This window comes from Hypanus sabinus, chromosome 3 (assembly GCF_030144855.1).
Source record: "Hypanus sabinus isolate sHypSab1 chromosome 3, sHypSab1.hap1, whole genome shotgun sequence".
NCBI lineage: Eukaryota > Metazoa > Chordata > Chondrichthyes > Myliobatiformes > Dasyatidae > Hypanus > Hypanus sabinus.
In genome coordinates, this window is record NC_082708.1 from 26,101,448 (window position 1) to 26,125,973 (window position 24,526).

The 24,526-nt window shown below is 43.5% G+C and overlaps 1 protein-coding gene across 2 annotated transcripts in view; it reads right to left on the reverse strand.

Annotated features, from left to right (window-relative positions):
- mgat4a (alpha-1,3-mannosyl-glycoprotein 4-beta-N-acetylglucosaminyltransferase A) overlaps nucleotides 1-24,526 on the reverse strand; it is a 293,401-nt gene that overhangs the window by 84,579 nt on the left and 184,296 nt on the right. For both annotated transcript variants that reach the window (XM_059963900.1, XM_059963901.1), the window contains exons 5-6: nucleotides 20,449-20,495; nucleotides 18,011-18,124 (exon numbers count right to left, since the gene is read on the reverse strand). In XM_059963900.1, coding sequence (XP_059819883.1) covers nucleotides 18,011-18,124; nucleotides 20,449-20,495 — 161 coding nt within the window. The remainder of the gene's footprint in view (nucleotides 1-18,010; nucleotides 18,125-20,448; nucleotides 20,496-24,526) is intronic.

Here is a 24,526-nt window from a genome sequence, read left to right on the forward strand (position 1 = left end):
AGCAAGTTGTTTGACGTCTGGAAGATGCTAGAATGGAGAGGTTGTAGACTGCAGGATGGAGTGGGCTTGGAATGGGGCTGGGAGTCAATGACATCCGGGGGGAAACTAATGGAGAACTAATGGATGGGAAAACCGTGAGCTCCAACATGCGCATTAGGCTGTTTCATTAAAATGGACCCTTTTCTTTTTGTTTTTCTTAACTAACCCTACTGTCAAATTAAGAGCTATAAAGCTAAATCGTTTAATTGCATACGATGTACTGGTTGTTATTTCGTGGTACTGATTTGTAACAGGGGAAAACATCACGCAGCATCCACACAAACAAGATTTCACAAGTTTGGCGGGGCCGGAGACTGTGCCACTGGCTGAAACTGAGGGTTACACATGGGAACCATACCTGAAAGGCTCCCTAATCGAAGCGAGAGGGCACAAGGAGGGCTCAGGTACCTTTGCTGATCACAGCAACAGTCTTTGGTCTCAACACCGCAGGAGGAAAGCTTCTTTCAAATGCTTTCACATCAATCAGGGGTTTTCAGTTTTTTTTCAGTTCCACCAAAACAAATTCTTGTTAAAGAAGAAATCAATGCAAGGGAACAATTGTGCCTAATGGTAGTTCCAGTAGTACAGTCATTTACCTGATTTCTTTTGAGGAAATAGTGGATATCAGAACCACAACAGCTTCAAGCACAGTATTAAAGATCTGTGCTGATCAACTGGCTGGGGTGTTCACTGAGTTCTTGCTTTGGCAGTGTGTGGTACCCACCTGCTTCAAGCAAGTTTCATTTAAACTGATGCCCAAGAAGAGCATGGTGATCTGCCTCAATGGCTATCATCCAGTAGCACTTACATCCACAGTGATGGAAGTGTTTTGAGTGGCTGGTGATAAAACCTAATCAACTCCTGCCTGAGAAGCGACTTAGATCCGCTCCAATTTGCCTAGCGGAGCAACAGGTCCACAGCAGATGCCATTTCGTTGGCTCTTCACTCAACCCTGGAACATCTGGACAGCAAAGATGCATACATCAGGAAGCTCTTATCGACTTATCGAAATGGGAATGGGACGTGCAATTAAAATGGGTGGCAATGGGAAGTGGCTTCTCCTTCACTACCATTCAGGGCCCCAAACAGTCCTTCCAGGTGAGGTAACACCGTACCTGCGAGTCTGTTGGGGTCATATACTGTGTTGAGTGCTCCCGGAGTGGCCTCCTGCATATTGGTGAGACCTGACGTTGTTTGGGAGACTGTTTCGCAGAGTACCTAAGCTCCACCAGAAGAAACAGGATCTCCCACTGATCACCCATTTTAATTCCACTTCTCATTCTGGTATGTCAATCCATGGCCTCCTCTACTGTCATGATGAGGCCACACTTAGGTTGGAGGAAAAACACCTCATATTCTACTGGGTAGCCTCCAAACTGATGGCATGAACATCGTTTTCTCAAACGTCCAATAATTCCTCTACTCCTCTTCCTTCAGCATTTCCCATCCCCTTTTCCCTCTCTCACCTTATCTTCTTGCCTGCCCATCACCTCCCTCTGGCGCCCTTCCGTAGCCCTGTATCTTTTTCACCAATCAATTTCCCAGCTCTTTACTTCATCCCTCCCTCCTAGTTTCACCTATCATCTTGTGTTTTTCACTCTCCATTCCCCTACCTTTCAAATCTACTCTTTTTTTTTTCATCCAGTCCTGCCAAAGGGTCTCAGCCCGAAACGTCGACTCTACATTTTTTTTCCATAGATGCTGCCCAGTCTGCTGAATTCCTCCAGCATTTTGTGCGTGTTGGTGGAACTGATTATAAACTTCAGAAGAAGGAACCCAGAGGTCCATGAGCCAGTCCTCATTGAAAGATCACAGTTGGAGTTTGCAACTTTAAATTCCAAGGTGTATTATTTTGGAGGACCTGTCCTGGTCCAGCATGCAAGTGCAGTTCCAAAGAAAACACGGCAGCGCCTCTACTTCTGAAGGAGTTTGCGAAGATTTGGCATGACATCTAAAACTTCGGCAAACTTCAATAGATATATGGTGTAGAGTACATTGACTGGAAACACCAAAGCCCTTGAATGGAAAATCCTACAAAAAGTAGTGGATATGGCCCAGTCCTTCACAGGTAAAGCCCTCCCCACCATTGAGCGCATCTACATGAAACACTGTCACAGGAAAGCAGCATCCATCATCAGGGATCTCCACCACCCAGGACATGCTCTCTTCTCACTGCTGTCATTAGGAAGAAAGTACAAGAGCCTCAGGACTCACACCAACAGGTTCAGGAACAATTATTACCCCTCAACCATCAGGCTCTTGAACAAAAGGGATAACTTTACTCAACTTCATTCGGTCCATCATTGAAATATTCCCTCAACCAATGGTCTCACTTTCTAGGACTCCTCATCTTATGCTCTCAATATTTATTGCTGATTTATTTCCTTTTGAACTTGCACACTTTGCTCTCTTCTGCACTCTGGTTGAACGCCCTAGTTGGGTGGACTTTCATTGATTCTGTTATGGTTATTACACTATAGATTTGTTAAGTATTCCCACAGGAAAATGAATCTCAGGGTTATATAGGGTGACATATGCGTATGTTGATCATAGTATTTACTTTGAACTTTGAAAAACAGTCCGCTATATCATACTGCTCCCATAGTCCCATGTTGGCCACATGGCCTCTCTGAACAACCCCACCCTCAGGGAATTAAACAGAACTTTGACAATATCTAACCCCTGCCCCCCAGCTGTTCTTGTAAAGTCACCAAATGGACAATAGACAGTAGGTGCAGGAGTAGGCCATTTGGCCCTCCTAGCCAGCACCGCCATTCACTGTGATCGTGGCTGATCATACACAATCAGTACTCCGTTCCTGCCTTCTCCCCATATCCCTTGACCCTGCTATCTATAAGAGCTCTATCTAACTCTCTCTTGAATGCATCCAGAGACTTGGCCTCCACTGCCTTCTGGGGCAGAGCATTCCACATATCCACCACTCTCTGGGTGAAAAAGTTATTCTGCATCTCTGTTCTAAATGGCCTACCCCTTATTCTTAAACTGTGGCCTCTGGTTCTGGACTCACCCATCAGCGGGAACATGCTTCCTGCCTCCAGTGTGTCCAATCCCTTAATAATCTTATATGTTTCAATCAGATCCCCTTTCATCCTAAATTCCAGTGTATACAAGCCCAGTCGCTCCAATCTTTCAACATATGACAGTCCCGCCATTCCGGGAATTAACCAAAGCAACATGATTGTGAGTACTTCAAATCAGGTTAGCTAAATAAGCTTGCACGCAATTTATTTTAAACATATGGTTCAGGATTTACATATTTAACAAGGGTAATCTTTTACATCTTCCTACTTTCCTGTAATTAATTAGAAATTATGAAGTAAATAGCCATTCATCTTTATGCTGTGAAAAGTCTGGCCATCCCAGTGACACGACATAGAAATCTTTTCAATCTTTTTATTGAGTTTCATATATATATATAAGAAAAAACATAACATAATAATGAATAGGTTATAAATACAATAGACTTGAAATTACATTAGTAATAGGATAATAATATCCTATTAAACATCAACAAAAAAAAGTACATTAATCAATCAAGTCTATATAATTATATATGAAAAAAAACAAAAATAATCATCAAAAGAAAAGGAAAAAAAAATTTGAAAATATATAAAAGAGAATATATATTGAAAAAAACTCTAAACTAAACTAACATGGGCAATAATAACAGTTTATAAGTATATGATAGTGTCAAAAAAAAACTCCGGAACTCCATACCTGAACAAGAATAAGAGGAGAGAAGGTCTGAAAAAGGCCAAATTAATTCATATGAAAATGTCGAATGAACGGTCCCCAGGTTTCTTCAAATTTAATTGATGAGTCAAAAATAGTGCTTCTAATTTTTTCCAAACTCAGATAAGAAATAGTTTGAGAAATAGAAACGACATAGAAATCTGGCAATGGAATTGAGCCAAACAGCCAATTCCACCACAAAAGATGATCAACGAGCACCAATAAGAGTCATAGTAACATGAAATATACAATGGCCTCAGAATAAAGGAACATCCCTTTAAAACTGAGATGAGGGGAAATGAATCCTGATCTAGGGTCTCGGCTCGAAACATCAACTGTTTATTCTATCCGTCCATACTGGCACTGCCTGAACTGTTGAGTTCTTTCAACATTGCGTGTGTGTGTTGCTGAAAATTTCCAGCATGGGCCAAATCCCTTGTGTCTATGAAGAGCAATTTCTTCAGGCAAAGGTGACTCTGTAGTATTTGTTGCTGCAGCAGGTTGTGGGGATCTAGTCACTGGGTGGATTTAAGGCAGAGATGGTTAGTTTCTTGATTGGTAAGGATGTTAAGGATTGTGGGAAGAAGGCAAGAGAATGGGGTTGAAAAAAAATCAACTACAATTGAATGGCAGAGCAAACTCAAAGAGTCGAATAGACTAATTCTACTCCTATATAACACAGAACCAGGGCCTTCAGCTTGCTGAGTCCATGCTCACTGTCAACCACACACTTACTCAAATTCTACAATAATCTGCTGATCAAATTTGCAGATGACACGACATTGACCAGCCTTATTTCTAGCGGCGATGAGACAGCCTACAGAGGAGGGGTTGGCACCATGACACAGTGGTGTCAAGATAACAACCTCTCCCTCAAGGTTCAAAAAACAAAAGAGCTAATTGGGGTTTACAGGAGGAACAGAGACAGGCTTGCCCCAATCAACATCAATGGATCTGCAGTCGAGAGGGTGAGAGTTTCAAGTTTTTCGGTGATGGATATACCGAAGCTCTCACCTGGACTCTATACACATCACTGAAGATCTCACCTGGACCACAACAGTGTCTCTTCCACCTCAGGCAACTGAAGAAGTTCATCCTGAACCCCCAAATTGTCAAGACCTTCTACAGGGGCACCATTGAGAGCATCCTGACTGGCTCTTTCACCGCCTGGTACAGGAACTACACCGACCTTGATTGATGGGTACTTCAGAGAGTCGTACAGACAGCCCAGAGCATCTGTGGATGTGAACTTCCGTCCATTAAGGACATTTACAGCAGCAGGTGCGTAAAGAAGGCCTGGAAGATCCTCGGGGACGCCAGTCACCCCAACCACAGACTGCTTCAGCTGCTTCCTTCTGGCAAATGGTGTCGCAGCATTAAAGCCAGGACCAGCAGACCAGAGGACAGCTTCTTTCTACAAGCCAGTAGGCTTTTAAGTTCACACGTTTGCACATTGTGATGGAGTCATAACACCAACGATTTTTACTCCCTCGTGTTGTGGGACGGATACGAAATTTAAATAAATAAATAGATAAACCAATTTTATTCTTCCCAATCTCTTATCAGTTCTTCACAGATTATACCAGTCATCTACACTCCAGAGCTGACCTACACAGCTTGCTTTGGGATATGGGAGGAATGGGGAAAAGGTGCGAATTCTGCACAGATGGCTCCTGAGGTCAGGATTCAAATCTGGATCTTTGGTTGTTGAAACAAGGGCTCTACTACCTGATTCTAAACTAATTATAAAAATGTTCAGCTTTGCTTTGTATCCTTTAATACCTTTGGTTAGAGAAAATTCATCACTGTCAGACTTAAAAATTAATGACCGACTTAGCATCAAGAGCTCCCTACATAAAACATTCCAACTTTATACTGCCCTTTCACATGCAGAACTCCTTAATTTCTCCTGAGAGGCTCATGTCTAATTTTTTTTTGCACTCTGTACCTTGCCCTAGGTTTGCCCGTCAGTAGAAATAGCTTCTCTCAATGGACCCTTCAGTTCACCATCATGCCTTGAAAACCTTGATGAGATCACCCCATAGAATACCAACCCAGATTCCTGTAACCTCTGCTCCACTGAGTGCTATGAATCCACTCTGTTCTCTATTTACAACAGAGCAGAAACTCAGTTCATGTTTTCAGGATGCTTAAAAAGATTTGGAACTACTGCGGTTTTTTTTTAAAAACTGTAAGAATACGCTCAGTGGCCACTCTATTTGGTACACGTGCACCAGCTCAATAATGCGGGTGTACAACATGTTGAATCTTGAAAAGTAGATGGGCTACAGCAGTAGAAGACTACATTGGGTCCACTCTGTACCTAAAGTGGGCACTGAGTGAGTTACAGGTAATTTTACAGGTTAAAAAAAAGAGCATTTTTACAGGTAATTGGATAGAAAAGTAGTTGAGTGAAATGGGCTTAATATGCAAGCATGGTAGCATAGCGGTTATCACAATCGCCTTACAATGCCAGCAATCACCAACTGGGGTTCAATTCCCACTGCTGTCCATAAGTAGTTTGTACATTCTCCCAATGGTCATGTGGGTATCCTTCGCCAAAAAGATCAGATCAGATCTTCTGGGCTTTATAATACATGATTGTTGGTAAATAACAACTAGGTCACCAAAAGGAAATAACCTCATACTGCATTAATGAAATGAGGTTCATTATATTCACCTGAGGGAGTAGACTAGTTTCCAGTTTAATTATGAGTCCAACTGTGTATTTTCATTGGATATGTTAATGTGATGCTCTTAGAACATTTAGGGAAATTCAGTACTGTCTGATCAGAACTGTAAACCATTATAGCAGTTGTTAAGAGCCAAGAACTGACTGTCAGCTTGCCATAATTAAATTTAGTTTAAGAATTCCATGTGGAACCAGGTACCCTTTGGAAGTAGCTGGTTCCACATTTAATCGTCTGCTTTCGATGGGGGATACAATGCCGTGGCCCTCAATGCACGGTGGGGTAACGCTATTACAGTGCCACTGACCCAGGTTCAACACCACCACTGTCTGAGGGCTTTGTACGTTCTCCTCGTGATGAAGTGGGGTTTCCTCCTGGTGCCCCAGTTTCCTCCCACATTCCAGAAATGTACAGGTTAATGTCAGTAATTTGTGGGCATGCTATGTTGGCACTAAAAGTGTGGCAACTCTTTCTTCCTCCAGCACAGTCCTCATACTGTATTGGTCATTGACGCAAAACAGTGCATTTCACTGTATGTTTCAATGGGCACATGGCAAATAAAGCTCATCTTTAAATGGATTTGCATAGATAGGCTTCATGGTCAGCATGGACAAAGCTGAAGGGCCTACTCTGTGCCCTACGACTGTTTTAACTCCAAAATACACAGGCCTCCACTGACAGTAAAGGGAAGAATAAACACAAGAGATTCTGCAGATGTTGGAAATCCAGGGTAACACATACAAAATGCTGGAGGAACTCAGTATCTTAAACAGTATTCATGGAGCGAAATAAACAGTCGACATTTTGGGCTGAGACTCTTCATCAGGACTGGAAGAAAGAAGGTTGATATTGATTTGCACCACCAAAATGGACTTGGGAGCTTATTTTCAACACTGTACAGCTTTGGGCCAAACTGCGCTCAATATGGGACTTTGGCTTTCAAGATCCTTTGATTAGACTGGGATGCTAGTGTTGTCTACTGGGTGAACTGGGCACCTTGTTGGAAGGGGGATGGAAATTTCAGGCCGCCATCAGAGATTTGTCATGGAGAGGTGGGAATGGAGTGGGCAGCAGCTTCTTACAGGTCTGGCAAATCCCGACTGCAGCTGCCCTGCAGCACCATCTAACTAAAGGAGCAGAATTTCAGCAAGGGGCCCTGGAAGTGAATCATTATTGCACACACACAGATAACAGGCATGAACTCTGAATGCCAGAACCTCAGCCTTTATCAATGCAATCAATGTGGAGTGTGTAGCCAGCAGGCAACAGAGTCAAAAGAGACTGTAAGAGCCGGAATCTGAAAAAGACTGAAAGGCTGAGGGAAGCTCAGCACCTAGGGAAAGATGTGGACAGTTGGCATTTCAGGATGAGGCCCTCTTAAAGAAAGAGAGGAAACAGCCCACACAGAAAGGTGGAGGAAGAGAGGGCTGGGACATGGGTTGGAGGGTGATTGGTGGATCAATCTGAGGAGGATAGGAGGAGGACAAGGGAGAGTGGAGTGTAGGAATGACATCAGAAACTCGGAGTGACATGGGGTGAACGATGATGGAACCTAACAATAGGGGATGGCGGAGCATGGAATTCAATTAAGGTGAGGAGGTGTGCGACTGATAGGCAGATGGAAAAGGTGCCTAAGGGGAAAGGGATCAGGTGAAAGTGAAAGATTGGTCTTTTCAGGTGCTTGACGATCAGTGTAGACAGGATGGGATGAAAGGCCTGCTGGTGTGCTACATGAGTCTATGACATATTGCTTTGTTAGGCTTCTGCCTTACACTCAATGCCATCAATATCTAAGGCCGTACTCACTTAATACATCTTACTGCCAAAAGGAACAACATGTGCTAAATAAGGCCACCTTCGTGTAATTAAATGAGAACACTGTCAAATTGACTTCTATTTATAAACAAGACACTTGCAGCTCTGGAGAAAGCGGGGAATACGGCCGACTCTAACCAAGACAGATCTATTTAGAACAAAGATATCTGCACATGTAAAATAATGTGTCTGGAATTCAATGACTCAAATCAACAAATTTCAAATATTCACGCAATGGGAGAAGCTTTTCCTGTTTAATTTATTTACTCACAGAATCTGTGCCTCTCTGGCAAGACTTCCATTTATTGTGTATCCTACCTGCTCCTGATGGTGGAGGTGGTTAAGAAGGGACATGGGTGGCTGGATCTGGAGCTGTAGAGGCTAGAATGTTCAGGGTAGCAGATTTCTTTCTCCGAAGGATATTAGTGAACCAAAGACTTTTATGATAATTAAGTGGTTTCATGACTTGTTTTTCTTTAATTTTGTGGCTTACTTAATTCCTTGAAAAATTTGCACAACTATGTCTTACAGGTTACAAGGAAAGGCCTTTACAATAGACTGGGCTGCTGTTTCTCCTCTTCTCTTTCAACAAAGGATACCTTCAACTTCTGACATTAAAATTAGAATCAGATTAATTACTTACATGTTATGAAATTTGTTGTCTTCTGGCAGCAGGACAGTGCTATTGAGTGTGAATATACTGTACATTGAGGCCATCCATCTGAGCTGACTATGTAATATGCAAATCCGTAGACAAGCCAGGGCAGTACAATATGGAGAACAAGCTGTTGCCCAGGCAGCAACCTCACCCTCTCCACTCAGCTGATGAGTCCAAAGGAACGGTTGAAACTGGATATGAGCTATTTAGCCTGGGGGGGGGGGGGCATTACATGGTAAACCCATCACAGTCCTAACCCAGAGCATCTACGTGGATCTGTTTCCAAGAGGAGCAAACCAGAGTGATGATCAAAAGCTGACTTTGACAATCAGAGATAGGAAACAGCACAGGTCATGGATTCAATAGCAAGACCAGATTTATACAAAAGATAGATCACTCCCTTTTTACAAGCATATAAACATGCTTTAGTATGATCTCTCAAATATATAATTTAAAAATCTTGTAAACATTGATCAAGAGTTACAGAATAATGAAAGCTTTTTATCAATCTATTTATATGTGAAATAAAAGTGAAATTTGGTCTTCAGATTAGATTTAATGGCCTGGTAATGGAGTCAGAAAGTTCAAAGTTTAAACTTATTATCAAAATATATATATGTCACCATATATAACCCTGGATTCATTTTCTTGCAGACATACTCAATAAATCCCTAATAGAGTCAGTGAAAGACCGCACCAACAGGACGAACAACCAGTGTGCAATGCAAATACAAAAAGGAGGGGAAAAAATAAATTAATCTTGAGTCCCTTAAAGTGAGACCACAGGTTGCGGGAACAGTTTGGTGATGGGGTGAGTGAACCCTCTGGTCCAGGAGCCTGATTTTTGAGGGGTCATAAATACTTCTGAACCTGAAGGCGTGAGTGCTGAGGTTCCTGTAACATCTTCCCGATGGCAGCAGCAAAAAGAGAGCATGACCTGGTGTAATGCTGAATCAGGTTCGTGGGTCTAGCAAGTGAGATAAAGCACCGACTGCAAATAAGTATATTCATAATTTACTTACAAGCATTAAAAATTCGACCAAACATTTGTCTCCCCCAAGTTACAGACACTACACAGCAGAATATTCAACAAACATACTTAGTTAAAAGCACACACAGAGCATGCCTACCCAATGGCCATGTGCACAACTTGCCTTAAACAAAGGGAGAGGAAGAGAAAGGGCCTTTCACATGTGTTCTCTATGTGCCGAGGATATTTGAAACTGGACTACAAGCAACTAACCAACGGAAAAGCAGCTGCACTTTCTAAACTAATGAATCACGATGGAAGTGACTTTTGACAATCAGAATAAGCCATGCACCCCACAGGATACCTGGGTGGTTGCTGCTTTCCTGTGACAATGTTCCATCTGGTTGTGCTCAATGGGGACGAATGTACATGCAATGGACTATTTCGTACAGAGTACTACAGCACAGGAACATGCCCGCTGCCCTATACAGTCTGTGTTGGCCTGGTTTTCTGCCTAGTTCCACCTACCTGGATCTGGACCACAATCCTCCAAACACCCCTCCAAGTACCTTATCCAAATTTCGATTAAATGTTGAAGTTAAACCTGCATCTACCACTTCTGCTGGCAGCCTGTTACACACTTGCACCATCCTGAGTAAAGGTCCCACTCGGATCCCCTTAAATGTTTCACATTTCACCCTAAATCCATGACCTCTAGTTCGAGTCTTACCCAGCCTGAGGAGAAAGAGCTGCATGCATCCACCCCATCTATTCCCCCTATAATTTTGTATACCTTTATAAAATCTTCCCATATTTTCCTGTGCTCCAAGGAATAAAGTCCTAACTTTTCAACCTATCCCTAATAGTTCAGATTTTACGTCCCAGCAACACCTGTGTAAACATTCCCTGTACTTTTTCAATGTGATTGATATTGTTCCTGTAGGTAGGTAAATACCACTAAACACAATACTCCAGATTTGGACTCACCAATATCTTAGACAACTTCAACATAACTTCCCAACTCCTGTACTCAGTACCCTGATTTATGAAGGTCCATGTGCCAAAAGCTCTCTTTACAACCCGACCTACTTTTGACACTACCTTCAAGGAATTATAGAGCTGTATACCCAGGTCCTTTTGTTCTACCACACACCTCAGCGCCTCACCGGTCACTATACAAGTCCTAACTTGGTTTGTCCTGCCAAAGTGCAGTACCTCAGCTTTATTAAATTCCATCTGCCATTTTTCAGCCCATTCTTCCAGCTGGTCCGGAAGCTTTGACGGCCTTCCTCACAATTCACCATGCTCCCGATCTAGGAGTTATTCACAAATTTGCTGATCCACTTTGCTGCATTATCACCCAAATTATTATAGACACCACTAGTCACAGGCCTCTAGTCAGAGAGATACCCATCTCTACTACTCTGACTTCTCTCGTTAAGACAACATTGAATCCAATTGATTACTTCATTGTAAATGTCAAGTGATTTAACCTGGACCAACCTCCCACGCTGGATTTTGCAAAAGGTTTTGCTAAGTACAGGCCGTAAATGCAGCTTTGTAAAACTTTAACTACAGCTGAACATTAAAAGTTTGATTCAATTGGACTGAGTATCTCCTGCTTTTTGCAAATCGTTCAGTTTGGAACATATTTGTTTATCTGTGTGCATGCCTGATTGAAAGAATGCTCCAAATACATCAGAAATATCTAAGCATACTTTTAAAAGAACAGTAATGGAGCTGCTAAAACCTCAAGGTTGTTTTCTTAACAACATACAACCACAGCCATTCACAGCTGGTATGCCTAGAATGCCACTCTGGCAGATATACACATATTTGATTCGGTCTCTTAGAACACCAGACATATTTTGCAAAAATGTTCCACTGGCTTGATTAATAATGGACACTTATATTAACTTGTATCTAAGCACATTAATTTAAGCTAGGTGTCTGCAAAGCAACAGGAACCATTCTTGATGTAATGAACATACTGTAAATATAATTTTGTTTAATGACTGCACAAGTGCCTTATAATTCCATTAAACAATGCATTTTAAGTTCCAAATGAGTTACAACCTCAATTGCAAAAAGATTTTGTGTGTGCAGATTGGTGGGTTATTGGTTGGCTACTGTCTATTTTCCCTTGTGTCTTGGCAAGTGAGTAAAATAAAAAATGGGAATAATGTAGAATTAGTGTAAATGGATGGTAAATGGTTGGTACGGACTAGATAGGCCGACGAGCATGTTTCCATCTTGTCTATCGCTATGAATCTTTTGTTTATTGTGCCAAGATGAGGCCACCCTCAGGGTGCAGGAACAATGCCTGATATTGCATCTGAGTAGCCTACTTTCCTCTGGCTTCCCTCCACCTTTCCTCTCTCCTATCAGATTCCTTCCTCTCCATTCCACCTTTCCCACCCACCCGGCTTCAACTGCAGGGCAATGTAATTGGTGGAAACTTACAGAATTCACAACCACCGACATGGGGTTGGGGTTCACGTTGAGAGGCTGTTCTGACGTGATGAGGTTATCACATAAAGGACTTCTGGCGCGCTTTGCTTTCAGGTTTTGGAGTTCAATAAATGTACTGTTGTGGTTTTCCTGAACTTTTAAGTTATTTATTTCTTTGTTTATTGACACACAGTGTGGGGTAGGTCCTTCGAGCATAGCAGTCCCCAAGCTCATCCCAGCCTAATCATGGGACAATTTACAATGACCAATTAACTTACCAAATGGTACACCTTTTGGAATGTGGGAGGAAACCAGAGCACCTGGAGGAAGCCCACAAGTACAAGCTCCTTACAAGCAGCAGCAGACTCGAACCTGGGCCACTGCACTGTAAAGTGTTGTGTGAACCTCTACGCTACTGTGCCTCATGTTGTGTTCTTTGCGAAGACCTACATCAGTGACCTCGATGCTCTAGGACGATTCCAGAGTTATTGAACATGTCGGCCAACGCAGTTGCCTCGAAATTGCTGGAGCTTTGGGAGCAAAACACTATCACTTGGTTTCCATAACCCAAGGCCCGTTTCACGCTCCAAGAAGTCACAGCCAACAACTGAGTTCTGAGTGGTAGTGTCGCTCAGAAACTGCCTGGCGACAAGAGTGGCGAGTCTACCAGAACACCCGCATGAACATGATAAATACTGATCACTGAAAAGTTACTTTTGGACTAACAGTCGGAGTGTGCCAAACAGTTGCTCTCCTTGGCCAGCCTCAGCAATGTTATGCCATCAGAGTTAACATGCCGTCATCCCCTGGGAAATCACTCCATTCTCTCAATTCCTCCATCTCTGGAGGAATACACTGGATACACTAAAGGACTTACGGCCCGCTTTGCGTTCAGGTTTTGGAGTTCAATAAATGTGCTGTTGTGGTTTTCCTAAACTTTTTAGTTATTTATTTATTGACATACAGTGTGGAGTAGGCCCTCCTGGCCCTACGAGCATAGCAATCCCCAAGCTCATCCCAGCCTAATCACGGGACAATTTACAATGTCCAATTAACCTAACAACTGGCACTTGTCCTTCTAAATACACTGGAATTTAGAAGGATGAGAGGGGATCTGATTGAAACATATAAGATAATTAAGGGATTGGACACGCTAGAGGCAGGAAACATGTTCCCGATATCGGGGGAGTCCAGAACCAGAGGCCACAGTTTAAGAATAAACCAGTGGTTTAAACTGGTTTAAGGTAGGCCATTTAGAACGGAGCTGAGGAAGAACTTTTGCACCCAGAGAGTTGTGGATCTATGGAATGCTCTGCCTCAGAAGGCAGTGGAGGCCAATTCTCTGATGCTTTCAAGAAAGAGTTAGATAGAGCTCTTAAAGACAGCAGAGTTAAGGGGTATGGGGAGAAGGCAGGAATGGGGTACTGACTGTGGGTGATCAGCCATGATCACATTGAATGGCAGTGCTGGCTCAAAGGGCCGAATGGCCTACTCCCGCACCTATTGTCTATTGTCTCTGCAGTATCTGCTGTCAGGATGAGGCTTTTAATTCCAGAACTAAGATGTCCTCCTTCTTCAAAGAAAGGGGTTTCCCTTCCTCCACCATCAACTCTGCCCTCAACTGCATCTCTTCCATTTCGCGCATATCTGCCCTCACCCCATCCTCCTGCCACCCCACCAGGGTTAGGGTTCCTCTTGTCCTCATCTACCACTCCACCAGCCTCTGCATCCAGCAGACAATTTTCCGTAACTTCCGCCATCTCCAAAGGGATCCCATCACCAAGCACATCTTTCCCTCCCTCCAACCCCCAGTCTTCTTTCCATAGGGAGCACCCTGTGACTCCCTTGTCCATTCATCCCTCCCCACTGATATCCCTCCTGGCACTTATCCTTGCAAGTGGAACAAGTGCTTCACCTGCCCCTACACCTTCTCCCTCACTACCATTTAGGGCCCCAAACAGTCCTTCCAGGTGAGGCGACACATCACCTTAGGGTCATCTACTGTGTCTGGTTCTTCCGGTGTGGCCTCCAGTATATTATTGAGAACTGACATAGATTAGGAGAACACTTCACCGAGCACCTATGCACCGCCTGCCAGAAAAGCAGGATCTCCCAGTGGCCAGCCATTTTAAATCCACATCCCATTCCCATTCTGACATGTTAGTCCATGGCCTCCTGTACCATCGTGATGAGGTCACACTCAGGTTGGAGGAGCAACACCTTGTATTCTGTCACAGTAGCCTCTAATCTGATGGCATGAACACTGATTTCTCAAGCTTCTGGTAACAAACCCCCTGCTTTCATTTTTCCTCTCTCATCTGCCCATCACCTCTTTCTGGTGCTCCTCCCCCTTTTCTTTCTCCCATGGCCTTTGGTCCTCTCCTATCCGATTTGCCCTTCTCCAACCCAGTATCTCTTTCACCAATCAAACCACCTATCACTTTGTGTTTCTTCCTCTCATGCTCCCACCTGTTTACTCTGACTCTTCATCTTCTTTTCTCCTGTCTTGATGAAGGGTCTCGGCGCAAAGCGTCAGCTGTACTCTTTTCCATAGATGCTGCCTGGCCTGCTGAATTTCTCCATCATTTTGTGGGTTGTGAGGAAATCACTATCCTTGTTTTATTTTTAAAGAATTGTTCAAGCAGCAAATGCCTGATGAAATTCGCATAGACCTCACTAAAGCTTGTTTAAGTGGCTGATGGTCTACACTCAGCTAGGCAGTGATGCACAATTCCTCCTCTCTGCTCTACATAAGGACAGCCTCAGCTGCAAAACCGACGACACTGGGCCTGTGTTTTTACCATGCTCACTTTGGAATAAACACTAGGAAGTGTCGACCCCTTGCATCTTCAACAGTGCTGGCACTTTGGGACAGAGGTCTGTGAACACCGTGGGTTCCAACTGCCAGGGTCGTCTGCTGTTCATTACAGACACCCTTTCAGGGCGATGCTTCTTGTGTGACACTGGTGCTCGACTGAGTGTACTTCCAGCATCACCTATTGATGAAAGGCAAAGACCGATGCAACCTCACTGGAGGCTGCCGGTGGCAGCAGGATTCAGGCCTATGGGACATGACAGGTGATGCCCTGCTTTAGTGGGCAACGCCAGACATGGGACATAGTCCTGGCTAAAGTGGCTAGGCCCCTGCTTGGTGCAGGCTTCCTGTGTGCCCAAGGACTGTTAGTCGATCTTAAGAGCTGCCGGCTTGTGGATGTCAAGGACTTGGGGTCGTTACCCTGCTCCTCCAGTAAATTCCCCACAACGACTCTGTCAAACGCATAAGCCATAATGTGTGAGTTCACTCGACTGCTGGGTAGATCTCCAGGCCTCACCAAGCCCACATTCTCTGCTACAGTCACAAAACATGGGGTCGAGCACCACATTCCCACAACTGGTCCTACAGTCCATGCCCGTGCGTGTAGAGTGGACCCAGAAAAGCTGGCAACCGCAAAGGCAGAGTTTGCCCACATGGAAAGACTTGGCATTGTACACCGATTGAATAGCCGCTGGTCCCAAGCCCACTCACAGTTGCCACCCATGTGGCGATTACTTAGTGAGTAAGTGTGGCCTTAGTGAGTCTACCCCTGCCCACCCCCCGACCTTTACCCAGTCCAACACATCCCAGACTTTTCAGCACGTTTAGCCAGAAAGTTAACTTTTTCCAAAGTTGATCCAGTTAGGGGGTGCGATCAGGTGCCTGTGTGCTTGGAGGATATTCCCAAAACACCTGTGATAACTCTGTTTGGCCTCTGAGTTTCTGTGCATGTGTTTGGATTGAAAAATGCAGCACAGACTTTCCAACAGCTGATGGACTTTGTATGAAAAGATTCAGATTTCCTTTTTGTTTACCTGGATGATATACTCGTCACCAGTGCATCCAAATCCAAGCGCATATCTCATCTCTGCATACTTTGAGCACTTAAGTCAACATGGGTTGATTATTAACCCTGCTGAATGCCAGTTTAGATTGTCAACCATTGACTTACTCGGCCATCGCATCTCCACAGAAGGTGCGAAACCCCTCCCAAAGGTAGCTGCTAGTATGGATTTCCCACCGCCCCACACGACTAACAAATGACAGGAGTTTTTAGGCAAGGTGGATTTCTATCACCGCTTCATTCCGTGAGCTGCTGAACTTATGCTTCCCCTGTATCGTGTGCTTAAAGGCAAAAACCCTTAACCACGTTCTTGATTGGTCAGTGGACATTGCCTAGGAATTTGATGATACCAAATAAGCTCTTTCTAATGTGACCCTACCTGTGCACCTGCTCTCCAACACACCTATAGCCATTACTCCTGACACTTCAGACTCGCTCTGCACAAACAGTTGCTCGGAGAAGTGTGACAGCCGCTCACCTCCTTCAGCCGGCAGCTCTGTCCTCCCCCCCGAAAGGAAGTACAGCACGTTTGACCGTGAGCTTGTTGGTCTCTATCTGGCTGTCTGCCATTTTTGTTTTCTTCAAGAGGGTTGCCATTGCTTAGCGTTCGTTGACCACAAACCCCTCATGCATGTGATGGCCAATATATCAGACCCTTAGTCTGCATGGCAGTAACGTCACCTGGACTATGTATCAGAGCCATGAACTGATATATGACATAGCAAGGGGAAAAGTCATGACAAAGCTGATTGCCTTTCATGGCCAGATGTTGAGGCCACATACATAGGGGTTGATTATGCCAGCATGGGAACCAACCAAGCTACTGACCCAGAGGTCCAGGCTTACCATACAGCAGTCATGGGCCTGTGGTTGGCTGACATTAAGTTCTGGGGTTTGTCTCCTGTGCTATGTCTGAACCGGTCACCCTCACACCATCGGGTCCACAAACTGGAGGTAGACTGCTTTTGACTCTATACATGGTTTCATGCATCCAGGCTGGAAGGCCTCACAGAATTGGTTGCACTAAAGTTGGTGTGGCACAGCCTTAGAAGGGCCGTGCGTGATTGGATTGCAGCCTATGTGGACTGCCAATGGGCAAAAATTAACTGTTATGTCCAGGCACCACTGGCATCTTTTAAGGTCTCTGAGTGACTGTTTGATCATGTCAATGTGGACCTCGTTGGTCCTCTCAACCACCACCTCCCAACTGTGGTTTCAAGCACCTCCTTACCATGGTGGACCATACCACCTTGTGGCCAGATCTCATTCCTGTAGCACCCATGACAGCTGCAGAGAGGCTCAAGCACCTGGGTTGCTCGGTTTGACACCCCATCTGACATTCCCTAAATCATATCAGACCTCTGGACTGCCATAGGCCAGAACCTTGGCAATAGCACAGCGTATCACCAGCAGTTCAATGGCATATGCGAGCTCTTTAAGAGGCTGCTCTGAGGGCTTCCCTGACAGATAAGTGTTGACATGATTGTCTCCTGTCAGCCTATTGACTGTTTATTCACTTCCACAGATGCTGCCTGACTTGCTGAGTTCCTCCAGCATTTTGTATGCTTTGCTTTGGTTTCCAACGTATGTAGACTTTCTTGTGTTTATTATTTGTTATTAGCCATCTCAAAAGTACCGTAAACTGCTTCAAACATAGTGTTGTGGTTTTGTGCTAAGAGCCATGCTCATCCATTTGGGGTTTGTCAGTTGATGGACAGGATGTGTGCTGGTATTTGTCAAACTTGTTCAGACCTACCTGACACGCTCTTTTGAATCTCCAAACGTTTCCTTCAGATTTACCAAATCTGGGTAGTAAGCTGCATGTGGTGATATGACTTCTATTAGCCCTGAACTGATCTCCATGGAAAATCTGTCAACAGACCAAAAGAATATTTGTACAGGGGAAAAAAATCTTTATTCAATGTCAATTGTTCCTGTGTTTATTGCACAATGAAAAATTGCTTATGTTCATGTTGCTTATGAAACAACACTGATTCAGTTTACCCAACACATCACTGCAACAGATATTTAAAAATATTACAACCAGATTCTTTTCCTTGCCTGTGTTTCAGCTACCCCAGTGATTTAACAGCTAAGTTGTGAAATTACCTTTACATCAGTGTTTGCCTTTCTCATAAAATAACGATGCTGAAACTGACAGGTGGAATATTAATGCAAGAAGGGCTACCTCCCTATACGTGAACATGAAAGGAATGAGGAGCAATTTCTTTACCCAGAGGTTGGTGAATCTGTGGAATTCATCAGCACAGATGTATATGGAGGACAAGTCATTGGGTATATTTAAAGTGGAGGTTGATAGGTTCCTGATTATTACAGGTGTCAAATGTCACAGGGAGAAGGCAGGAGAACTGGGCTGAGTGGGACAATAAATCAGCCATGACGGAATGGTGGAGCAGGTTCAATGGGCAAAATTGCCCAAGTTTGCTCACATGTCTCATGGTCTTACAGAATTATCACTTCAATAAAAACATTGTAAAACCTGGGCTTGTGGTCAAATATTTCATTCAGAGGAAGTGACTGTGAAACTAATTGGCATTTGACACATTGGTCTGTGAAACTGACAGCAGCTTAGGGAATTCCGCAGTTTCAATTTGACATGAAACTTGCATACTGTGCTGCATCTCTAGATGCTTTACTGTTTCCCGCCTTCTCCACAATTCAGAAAATTACTAGAATCAACTTGAACGTGATTATTGTCAAATGTATGCCATTATAAAAATCCCTGAATATCTTACTTTATTTTTCAGCAAGATTGAATAATGTTTTATATCTGTAGAATGCATGTGTGTGCCTTTGCTTAATGTGGGAAGGTAGTTTCTGCAACCACACGGTCCACAGATCAGGGTCAAGGTCCAGGTGCGTGGCATGGAGACGTCTAGGGACGCTTCACTGCTGCACCCTTCCTCCTCTTTCACTGCCATTGTGATGTGTCATTATCTGCCATCACCACCGTTGAGGTCTTGCTTGGATCGCTCTTTGTCTGGAACCTTTCCCTTGACCTTACCACCATGAGTGACCGCATAGGAGCTAAGTACCAGGGGGCTAAACTCCAGGCAGCAACAACCTCGAGATCTCAGGAACTCACAGGTCTCTTCACCGCGGCAAAGGTAGGTATGTGTACTGAACCATGTATACTGCTTGGCAAAGTAGCTCAGTTCTACCTTAATTATGTCCATTGCATTTCTAAGCTAATATCCTGTAGTGTTTTCACATCCTCCAAGAGGACCACAACCTTGAGTGGATTGAAGGCTTGCGTGTCTCAATGACCCAGACAGCTACGCTAGTGTCAGAGCCTTGTGCTTTGCCTCTTGGTAGGGTCACCCATGCCAAACAGGTTAAAGGGTAGAGGCCACCAGTTCTCCAGGTTCAGGGGTTCATCTCTGGGCTAACAACCCTGACTGTTCAAACAAACCCGTTATGGAAGCAGCAATGAAAGATCCTCCACACCTGAGTGCCACGGTACTCCTGAGTCTCCGCCCAGGACTTGCATGACTGATAGCAATGAAAACCGAGATAAAGCTACTGATGATATGCTGAAGGAAGCCCAGAACACTGCCAGAGATGGCGGGCCTTCAATGCTGCCCTAAACGCCAGCGGCATAAAAGGCGATAGGAAGTGTATTCATGTAGACAATGTTTTTGCTTCCTATGTTTTCTGCAAGAATTTTCTTTTGCATGATCGGTTGCTGAGCAAGCTTGATGTCATCATGACTGTTGTATTCCAGAAGCCCCAATAAATAAATCCCTGACAACAATAAGCATTAGCAAAAGTGATAAATATATTTTATCCATAAAGAATCTTCATTCATTGTTAACACCGTTGCATTACCCAAGTTCTGCTCCTGACTATATGTGACTTATTTTCCCTTTCAACATCCTAAGTGGCAGCTAGTAAAAGAGATTTTATATGCATTGCATATAAAAGTAGGTTTTTTCGAAATGGCATTTCTGCTTGATATACAAAGCACATCCAACAGAACTGAGATGCCTTCAATTGTATCCATATTTAATAACCAGATGTAAGGCACAGAGCTCTCACTACTGTTCAAGCAAATAGACAACAGGTATTGAGAAATGTCAAAGTTATCCTCCCTTTGTGCATAAACTAAATAATTTAGTGGCAGTCAGTAGCAGTTCAAGTATCATTTACACAAAACTGGACAGCCCTACTTACTCTTTCTCCAGACCATCCAGGACACCATGAACGTGATTGAGGTCAGTCTATGGAAACAAAATAAACAAAATAGTCAATTGTGATTGGAAGTTTCTCTGCCCTGAATTAAAGTAATAAACTCCTCAATCGTCTCTGTATGCAATTGTGCTTTATCAAAATGACATCAACTAGAAATCAATTTCCCGGACATATTTGTCAGAGATTAACTTCCCCTTATAACATGGTCTTACTTAAAGAAATCACTCTTGCATTCGGCCCAAGATTGCGAGCATCTGGCATTTTAATTTTTTGTTATTTATTTATAGATGCAGTATGGTAACAGGCCCTTCTGGCCCAATAAGCACGTTGCCCGGTTATACCCATGAGACCAATTAACCTACTAAACCATACGTCTTTGGGCTGTGGGAGGAAACTGGAGCACCCTGAGGAAACCCATGCAGTCAAGGGGAGAATGTACAAACTCTTTACAGACAGCTAGCATCATAAAGCACTGCGCTAACTGTTGTACCACCATACCGGCATGGTAAGGGAGCGAGAGGAGCTAATGTGTTGAATGAACACAGTCAAAACACAGTGCACTAACCAGCCACAGCAGCCCATTGGCAATGCTATTTCCATTACCACCTGTGCACATTACAATTCAAGCACAAATCAGCATAATGTACTGTAAAAATTGCATATCCTGAAGCAGTAATTGGACTTGTTTCAAGATTATTTTTCCCTCTAAGGGAAAATAGGACACTTACAACAATATGACCCTTTCAATCATTTCTCTTGGGGTATTTGAAGTGTGTGGAATAACTGTTGCTTCATTTATGACTGTGCGCATCCAGGAAAAAATGCAGTTTGAATTCCAGTGGGTTAGCATTGTATTTTGGAAAAATATTACAGGCTGTCAGCTACAATACACAAAACACATTCTTAGAACATCTTCCCTTTCAATCACATGTCAAAAAGTCTGCTTCTTCCCTGCCTGGCATACAGATCTCCCTCACTGGCAGGATCCAGTTAAAAATATCTACAAACCAGCAATTGTTGCAGCTTTCAAATAGACTCCGATGTGTTTCATCAAAGAGCATTAATAAGTTGCTCAGGACTTTGTTCTTGGGGTTCAGGAAGTTTTTCTTCAATCCAAAGAAAGGCTATATATTTCATGTCACACATGTAGCTTTGAAGACTGGAGTTTCAGGTTGTAAGAGTTCCTCACCTATGCTCACCACTTCATCTGCCTTTACAATTATCATTCCTACCAGCTAACCTGTGTCTACTTAGCTCTCCATATTTTCTCCTCTGTTGTCAGTTCGTTAATTTAGATCTTGATCCACACTGCTTGTAAAATCAGTGGCCATTTTATTAGGTACACCTGTTAATACAAAAATCTAAGCATCAAAGCATGTGGACATGGTCAAGAGGTACAGCTGCTGTACAGACCTAACGTCAGATTGGGGAAGAAATGTGACCTAAGTGACTTTGACCATGAACTGATTGTTGGTGCTAGTCAATGGTGCTTTGAGTATCTCAGAAACTGCTGATGTCCTGGGATTTTCATGCACAATAGTCTCTAGAGTTTACAGAAAATGATGCAACAAAGCAAAAAAAAAATCCAGTGAGTGACATTTTTGTGGGCCTTGTTAATGACAGAGGTCAGAGGAGAATGGCCAGGCAAGTCCAAGATGACAGGAAGGCCACATAACCACACAATACCACAGTGGTCTGCAGAAGAGCATCTTTGCACACACAACACATATTACCTTGAAGTGTATGGGATATATACCAACAGAAGATCATGAACATACACTCAGTTGCCACTTTGTTATATACAGGAGCTACCTAATGTGGCTGGTGAGTGTATATTTTATGTCACAGATGAAGCTTTGCAAATTGGAACTCTCTGTGCATCCAATTAGCCAGCTCTTCCCAGATTCCACTTGATCTAACCTTCTAGAGCTGCCTACCATGTGGAACCTTATCAAAGGCCGAACTGAAGTCTATATAAAGCACATCTATCATTCTGCCTTCATCAATATTCTTGGTCACATCAAGAAAACTAAAGTTCATAGAACATGACCTGGCATGCACAAACCACCCTTTAATACCCCTGTCTTTCCAGTTACATAGAAACATAGAAAACCTACAGCACAATACAGGCCCTTCGGCCCACAAAGTTGTGCCGAACATGTCCCTACCGTAGAAATTATTAGGCTTACCTATAGCCCTTTATTTTTCTAAGTTCCGTGTACCTATCCAAAAGTCTCTTAAAAGTCTCTTAAACGCCTCCACCACCATTGCCCGCAGGCCATCCATGCACTCACCAGTCTCTGCGTAAAAAACATACCCTTGACATCTCTACTCCCAAGCACCTGAAACCTGTGCCCTCTTGTGGCAACCATTTCAGCCCTGTGAAAAAGCCTCTGACTATCCTCATGATCAATGCCTCTCATCTTCTTATACACCTCTATCAGGTCACCTCTCATCCTCCAGGGCTGATAGGTTGTATATTATCCCCAGAATCTTTTTCCAGCAACTTATCTGCCACAGATAAGCTCATTGATTTTAGGTCCTCAGATTGTGTTTGTCTCCATTCTTAAAGGTCAAAAATTTAAGGTTCAAAATACAATTTGTGAGACGCTTAGGAAGTTAACTTTCCATTCAGTTAACAGAGAACAAACCTGGGGCAGTAACAGAGGTGTGGGTTCAGTAAGAACATGGAGTTGTGTGGTTGGTACTGACCCAAGTTTAGGTATGTTTACAACTAACTGAATACAAAATACAAGAATGGACCTTTTGGGTTTTATTAATGTTCAGCACCCCGAGTTTCAAGATGTCTACTCAAGTCATATGGAGAAGGATGGGAAAGATAGCACATGATGAGGCAGATCACAGGAATAATATAGATTTTTCCAACAAATAGATAGACATAGCCTTTTCTAGCCTTGCAACATGTTGTCAAGGAACTGACAGAACACTAAATTTTGGCTTGGAAAAACAGGCAAATGTTTAACAGGAACTAGACAAAAATGTATGAGATTAGCTCACTGCTGGAAGAAAGTTTGACCCTATTGCACCACTTTCAATAGTTTATCCAATAACATTTATCATATTCAAAGATTAAATAGAAATATTAATTGCAGTGATCTAGTATGGATTTCAGAAGAACCAGCTATGAATCCGTGATTTATTTATATTCATATAAATAACCTAGGAGCATTTCAAGAGAAGCCAGATACCCATGAGGAGAGGGAACTTGAAAGATAAGCTAAGAAGATGAGATGAACAGACACAGGACATAAAGAGTCAGCAATAGCCCAGATAGAAACCTTAGCAGACCCTAACCAAATGGGACCCCACTCTGTTTTGGAATTGAATGCAGTTTCTGCCAAAATATTGGCATCAGTCTGAGTTCCCGCAGGGTGTGGACTTCATCTTGGTGAATCTGACCTGGTAATAAAGGGGTAGAGGCTTTGTTAGACAGGTACTTTGGCTGAGGAGTGAATGGGGGACTTGGCGGAAGGGAGGGTGATTTTCAAATTTGATTCTGCTTCAGCAGCAGGACGTGACAATTAAGAGTAACATGACATGCAAAATGAAGTTAAGATGGCACTAAACGACGACTCCTTTGCCTTCATCTTCAGAAATAGCTCTGTTTCTATCTTTGATATCTCTTTTATTTCCTTTGCAAAGTTCTTTTGAAGACCCTGACCTGGAGTTACTTTCTGACTTGGGTTCTTTGTAGGAAATGGACCTGCTCTCAGGGCCTAAAGACCGGCCGCTTTATCATATCGCGAGTTTGCGGCCTGGAAGACGAGCACGCCTTCAGGATGCTGCCCTTTCGTGGCTCTGGAAACAGGCTGATTCTAGGCTGGCGCCCCTGACTGAGGTGTTGTGGGAGAACACGGAACATTGAGAGCAACGGGTTATGTGTCCAGAGGGCTGCACCTTTTTGGGGCCGACTCTCTGGGTGCAGAGCTTGGAAAAAGAGACGCAACAGACTTTTAACATCGTAAATCAGTGAGTTGTTTATGTCTCCTCTCTCGCTGTGAAATGGGGACACTTCTTTTTCCCTCATTAGGGGAGAGAG